Source organism: Dicentrarchus labrax, unplaced genomic scaffold, assembly GCF_905237075.1.
Source record: "Dicentrarchus labrax unplaced genomic scaffold, dlabrax2021, whole genome shotgun sequence".
Classification (NCBI taxonomy): domain Eukaryota; kingdom Metazoa; phylum Chordata; class Actinopteri; family Moronidae; genus Dicentrarchus; species Dicentrarchus labrax.
The window spans coordinates 687,771-694,845 of NW_026136709.1; the positions used below are offsets into that span (position 1 = coordinate 687,771).

Here is a 7,075-nt window from a genome sequence, read left to right on the forward strand (position 1 = left end):
CAAGAACAACATAGGGGAAACAAGACTAGAACAAGACAAACTTTAGGTCCAGATTTCCAGTGAAAGGAAAGAGTTACAGACTGAAACTCTGGGCTGTAGGGGCAAGGACCTAGGTCTACTGGGTGAGCTATCCAGGTGCCCCAAAGATGACTAATTCTAAGGTAACGTAGGAAACATAACAATTCTAATTTTCAGGTCACCATACACAAATGAAAACATACCTATAAATATTGTAATAGCTTTTAGCCAATAGGGTCTGTCCTAGGTTTCTGCCTCTTAACAAGGCAGTTTTTCCTTGCCCCCGTCACCAAGGTCTTGCTCATGGTGGAACTGTTGGGTCTCTGTAAATAATGTTTTAAAGAGTTTGGTCTAGACCTGCTCTATTTGAAAAGTGTCCTGAGATAACTTCTGTTATGAATTGGCGCTATACAAATAAAATTGAATTGAATTGAATTGAATTGAATTGAATCCTTCTAAATTTTTACACACAGGACCTTTAAATTTCTTTTTAAAATATTTTTTTAACTAATAGAGATGACCTAACCTTAGTGAAGTCATCTTGAATATCACCTTATTGAGAATAAAAGCAGAATGCAAACTATTACATTCTAAAACACCAAGGCACCCAATGTATAGTTAGCTTAATGTAGTTTTTAAGATCAGAGAAGGAAGGTTTTTCTATCTGAAGTCTAGCTGTCATGTTCTGATAAAGTGCACCCTGTTGCCGTTACCAGTCTATCTATGTATATGACCTTCAACATGAATAGGGACTAAATGTCAATGAGGAAACGGAGAAGGTGATGTAATAGCACAGCTGCCACTGTGGTTTATTTCCACCACAGCACTGCCACTATCCTTGTTAAGAGTAAGACAAGACTTTTAACTCATCGCATCGAGTCACTACAGCAGCTGATAGAAATAGCATACAATTGCATTATATAACAATGTATCACTCACAAGTGTTTGCAAGTACAATATTTCCCCATACAATGCCACCAATTATAACATAAAATAATCCAATTGTTCCGATGTTAAAATCAGGTGATCCAGTGAAGGTTGCAAATAATAGAAAACTGAGCAGCTAATTGATTATCCGAATCAGATTACAGGTCCAGTGTGTAACATTTAGGAGGATCTGTCGTCACAAATGGAAAATAATATTCATAGGTGTGTATAATCACCTGAAAAATAAGAATCGTCGTGTTTTTGTTACCTTAGAATGAGACGTTTTTATCAATAGACGCAGTGGTTTTTTGCATGTTTTTGGGGCCACCGTAGATCCTAAGAGGCTGAACTGTATGATTGCAATCTGCAACTTCACTGCTAGATGCCACTAAATCTAACACACTGGGCTTTTAAGGTTTACAAATACAAAATAAATATCTCAAAATACATTCTCCTGGATGAAATCCTATTTAATGATGGGTTCCTAAGGCGCAGACATGTAAACAGGACAGGGCCCCTACTCCTCCTGTACAGGAGCAAGATGACCACTCTGAAAGAGACACAAAACAGCTACAAATGACATGACCATATTGTTCTTTAGGATAGTTCCTTCAGTTTGTGGTTGTTTTGTGCCTGTTTTTAGCTTTCTGAACCGCTGGGCTCCTGGGCCTGCCCTGGTAGGCCCACTCATTAATCCATGTATGACTTTACCTGTGTGATTATAGACCACATCTGTGATGCAGACCATATTCCATTCTTTCCTCAGTGTCTCCACCAGGTTACCGATGTCTCTCCAGGTACAGTGCTTCCCCTCAGTTGAAAAGTCAGGGTTCAACTCCAGCTGATCAGCTATGGAGTAACAGAAGCCAGACAGACCAAGCTTCTGGAGCGGGGTGAAGTGGATCATGTTGTAGCCTACACAGAACAGAGCCAAAAGCAACATGAAACCTCAGATAAAGAGAGTTCATCAGCGTCGCTGAGATCAGTCCATTCTTGTAGCAACATTTTAGACTTGAGACTAGACTCTGAGTGATTGTCATACTGCAGAGTCTGTAATGGCACACAGACACAGAGGAATATTAGCATTTATTTAGAGGGGTATATCCTCCTGATGAATGTGATATTTTCACACTCTGCTTTTAGCTCTGTTTTTGGTCTTTACCAACTCCTGAGAAATGTTGTTAGCTGTGAAATGCTCCACTGTGCTCACCAGCTCTTACCAGCTTCCTAATGTTGGACTTCAGTTGGTCAGATTGAACCATAGGAAAACACAACAGTGACCTAAAACAGTGGTTCTTAACCGGTCTCACCTCAGGACCCACTTTTCCCATGATCATTAAGTTGTGTCATTTTTTTTTATAAAAGAAGAAGAAGATCAAACCAAGCAAATCATTTTACAACTGCATGTTGTTGATCAACATGAATTAAATTAACATTATAACTGTGTTTACACACAAAACTGAGGCCTACAAAACAAAGCTGATAAAGCATGACCTAAAAGACACTGAAATGCTGAAATTTGAGATAATTCTTCGTGGGTTCATCAATGACACATAACATAAGACACAGGGACACAGTAGAATAGAACCTTTTCCACTGACCAGTGTGTTGTGAGACAAACATAAAACTACTTGAATGGATGGATGGATGGATGGATGGATGAATGGATGGATGGTATTTTGTAATCAAATTCCTTTGGTTGCCAGTTTGTGTCAAGTGATTAGTGCAAACTGACCTGTAACAAACAATTATAATTTCAAAGCAAGTACAATAAACAACAATATTTGTAAACTTCATATTGGCATCGGGATGTCACCAAAACCGATTCTTCAGTATTGAGTCAATGGCAAAGTAATGAAAACATGGCAGTACACATTTCTCTACAGTACGGTAGGTACCGGGGATTCAAGTCACCCAGACCTGACACGGGCCATGTATACGCTTTCAAGTGTTCCAGTTTAGAATTAATGCCATAGGAAGAAGAATGACACCTACCAGCAGGGAAGAATAACATGATAAATATGGCAACAGCAGCTGCAGCAACAACTCTGCCTCCAGTTGTCAAAAAACACTAAAAGTGTTTTAACGTAAGAATTTGAAATTTGTTCCTTCACACATGTAGGACACAACAAGAGATTTGTCGTGTCAGACATGTTCTCACATGTTGGAAATACTCTTTTTGCAGAGCTTGCAGCAGGACACTGGTATTTTATAAGTTAACTATGAGCAGGATGCACAGTCTAAAGCTGATGTTTTCACATCACAGATGACCAAGAATTATTATAACGTGAAGTTACAAAATGAGGCTCATGATATTAAGATAGAGTAAGGTAGTTTATATGAAGACCAAACCATCAACTAACCACTGTTGTTGTTTGTAAAGTTCAAATGTCTTTAATAAAGGATGGAATTTATTGTTTTGTTTTTGTTTTTTACCATGGTATTGAATTAGATATCAAGAATGGTGGAGTTTTACTGATATAAGTATCAAATATATCATTTCTGGTAATGTGACATCCCTATATAGACATAACACCCAATATCTGCATTGTTAATGTTGTTGTGTTATAAAGTACTGTATGGGATTGATTCTGTATTCAGAAAATCTGTGGTCAGATCAGTTTGTCATGCTGGCCCACTTACCAGTCTCCTTTGCAACCCTGACCCTGTCAAGCCATTTGTCCAGAGGGCCGAGGCATTTGGCCAAGTATGTTTGGCTGCTGATGCAGTCCAGCAGGAGGACATCATTGTTGCCTCCCACCCTCAGCACTGGATCAACCACAATGTAACCACTGCTCACTTTTTCTTCATCCCTGTCAAAGAGAAAAAACAACTCTAAGCCCCTGATGGATTGGACACATGTGCATAGCTGTAGATGATGGTCAGTTCAGTGGTTGATGTCAGTTTACTGGACACAATAGTTCATTTTTTGCCCTGACTGGCTCTCCTTGTGGTAATGAAGATCAGGTAGTGCAGGTCAAGTCTGATATTTGTGTGAGAGTTAATGCATGTGTTTCCTCTTTCTCGAAATACAAAAGCAAGATTCTAGCAGACACACACACACACACACACACACACACACACACACACACACACACACACACACACACACACACACACACACACACACACACACAAAGACCTTTCACAGATTGAGTTCTTTCATTGAATCACAATTTTTTAACACTATCAATCAAATGTCAATCAAACAAATGTTATTAAGGCAGATACTACAATGGTGAGTTTAACAGATGTTCTCATTGCTACTGGGGCAAATAGGGCGGTGCTCAGAGCTTATTCCCTTTGGAGTAGGAATATGTTCAGCACATTTCCATTATAAGATAGTTGACTCATGTATGCAAAGCTAAAGTGATATTCCACCCAAAATATAGCTTGGTGGTAAGTATTTAATACAACCCTGTTGTTGATGTTAAATAGTACTCGGTTGTATTTTTGGTTGCTGTCCTTGACCATTGTTGGGCAGTAAGGCATTACTAGCAAGAATATTACAGTATTAACATTAATTTCCAGAGTAACTAGTAGTGTAACTAATACATTTCAGTAATAATAATGGTATTGAATTAATGTGATGCACATGTTAAATATAAACCAATGTGTTACTGCTGCTGTTCATTACATCTGGACTGATGGTTTTCAGTGTAGATGAATGTTCTCTTACAGTCAGTCAGTTGCCTTTTGAAAACTGGGTTGATTTGTCTCTAAACTTTGTCACTGCAAACTGACCAGGTTATGACTGTGTTGGTGGTAAAAACACACACGTTTATGGGAAGCAATTATAAAATATGTATGCACCAGCCAAGCTGACCTGCTATATGACCTATAGTGCTTTATTTTAATTTGTGGCTGTTCATTATTGTGAAATTTACTTGCCACTAAATGTTGCACTAGAGCATCTCAGACCAAAACAATGGGTGCTACAGCTCCATTGACAAAACTAGTAATTTTACTTAGCAGATAGTCATATAACACACTTGGTCAAAATAAACCCCTTCATTCAGTGAATTCACTAAAGAATTCCCATCGCTAGGTAACCAATATTTTCCTTGGGGACAAATGTAGTACACTGAAAGTTGTTTTTGCCACTGACAGGCTTAGATTGTTATTCAAGTGTCTGACAACATTATGGAAAGGGTCCCTACAGAGATTAACCTTTAGTTTAACCAGAAACAGTAATATTACTATCACTCACCACAAGACTCCATATACAAACAGTAATTTTACCTTGCATATAATAACATGTAACATTGTAACTTTATTCAAAGTGGACAGAAACAAATTAAACTCACCAACATTGTCTTTGTTGGTCTTTCCACTGTTCCAAAAATCATCAACTCACCAACTCAGGTTTGCTCAAAATAGATCCATAATTTACCGAAGTAGATAAAAAAACGTTTCAGTCTCTCCTCCGTTGTATCCAAACGGACTAATATGCACTAACATGCACATGCTGTGTATAGAAACCAAAGAGAGGCTGCAAAAGTAACACAGACAGAGGGAGTGTGACACCATGACTATCTGCCATATTGATGTTTTAAATCTTATCAACCTTGAAATACATTTGTTAAATTATATTTTAAACATGTTTTGTAGGCTTCAACACACTCCCCAAATCCCCCTAATCTATGACTGAAGATTTCACACTTGTAACCATGACTGAGAGACCAGGGGCATGCAGTTTTCGTGATCAGAGCACAGTAGGTTTATTGTCCCATGATAATATAATAACCATGAATAGCAACTTACCCACAGGAGAAGTAGTACTGGAAGGATCCAGCCACCGTTAAGTCCAGTCTGCAGTATTTATCAGAGTCATCCTCCCTGCCGTTTGGGTAGACCCAGTCCAAAGAATGGTACTTTAGGCGATCGAACATATGGCCTTTGGCAGGGTAGTTGGTGTAGACCTGGACCTCCTTACCCTGGAGGGTAGGGCCAAGACGGAATTGCAGCTCAAAGCCTGAAGACAGCAGGAGTAATGAGGACCACTAGAATACATTACAGGAACCTATATATGGTTCCTTCAAGGGAGGTTGTATTTACTCTGTTTACAATAAGGGTCTGTGTAAACAACCCACTGAAGTGGTATTCACTGCTATGTGAGTACTTTTTACACAAAGTTATTTTGTTGTCTACCACATTCTTGTATTACTGGCGGGAGATTAAAGTGCAGAAAGCATTTTGAACTGGGATTATTAAAGTATTTCTGATTCTGATTCTAAGCATCTGTTTTTGCTGTCAGTCCTACTTGAACGCAGGTATACTGTGTACTCAACTTCCCATGTTGAAAATATGAACCTGTAAGTTCCAGTTTAAGTACTTACACCAGCTGTAGATTTATAATCATTCCTTCCCCCATGTATGTCCAATCTTTTCAGCATTGCTACAGCCTTGCATTCAGAATGGGATGTACTCAAAAGGTAGTCCTCTCTGTTAAGAAGAGGTTATGCTGCTTCGTTCAGACCGCCATTATGTATTTTGTGTGTGTGTGTGTGTGTGTGTGTGTGTGTGTGTGTGTGTGTGTGTGTGTGTGTGTGTGTGTGTGTGAACAGGACGTTCCTGAAATAGTAAGACTTGCTCACAGTGAAACTTCCTGAATAAATAAAAGGTTAAAGGGTGACTTCATGACATATTCAGTTTTCTGAGTGCATTAAATAGCCTAGAGTGAGAGAAGGTCCCTGACAAGGCCACACATTTATAGGTTAAACCAGGTGCATGTTATATTGTGTGCTTATAGTATTATATTATTGTAGTGTACTGTAGCAGCATACAGTTGCATTATATGGGAATGTAGCAGTGTTATTATGGTAAAGTTGAGCTCTGACTGTGCAGTATTGTTAACATGCTGTGGATAAAGTGTATAGTCGTCCTACCTTGTTCCAGGCGGAACAGAGCTTGCTCCAGTCTCTCCATGTCTCTGAGTGGCAGCAGGTCTCTACTCTGTCAGCTGGTCCCTAAACATGCAGTCCTGGTCTATTTAGGCTGCCTTCCACATTGAGCCAGGGCGGGAGGGAGGGTGAGGCAGCACTGACATAGCCTGGTAACTCGAGACAGCTCTGCAGTCTTAAGGGAGGACCTCATCTGCCAATATTATTGATAAATGATAAAAAAGTAA

The 7,075-nt window shown here is 39.2% G+C and overlaps 1 protein-coding gene across 4 annotated transcripts in view; it reads right to left on the reverse strand.

Annotated features, from left to right (window-relative positions):
• The window catches only part of LOC127369148 (glycogen debranching enzyme), a 43,107-nt gene extending 36,168 nt beyond the window's left edge, over positions 1–6,939 (reverse strand). For 3 of the 4 annotated variants that reach the window (XM_051410223.1, XM_051410220.1, XM_051410224.1), the window contains exons 1-4: positions 6,834–6,939; positions 5,710–5,920; positions 3,589–3,758; positions 1,657–1,860 (exon numbers count right to left, since the gene is read on the reverse strand). In XM_051410223.1, coding sequence (XP_051266183.1) covers positions 1,657–1,860; positions 3,589–3,758; positions 5,710–5,920; positions 6,834–6,873 — 625 coding nt within the window. In that variant the 5' untranslated portion in view covers positions 6,874–6,939. Of the gene's footprint in view, positions 1–1,656; positions 1,861–3,588; positions 3,759–5,709; positions 5,921–6,284; positions 6,304–6,833 lie in introns of those variants that run through there. The other variant, XM_051410221.1, reaches the window with a different exon arrangement.
• Between the last annotated feature and the right edge of the window lie 136 nt (positions 6,940–7,075).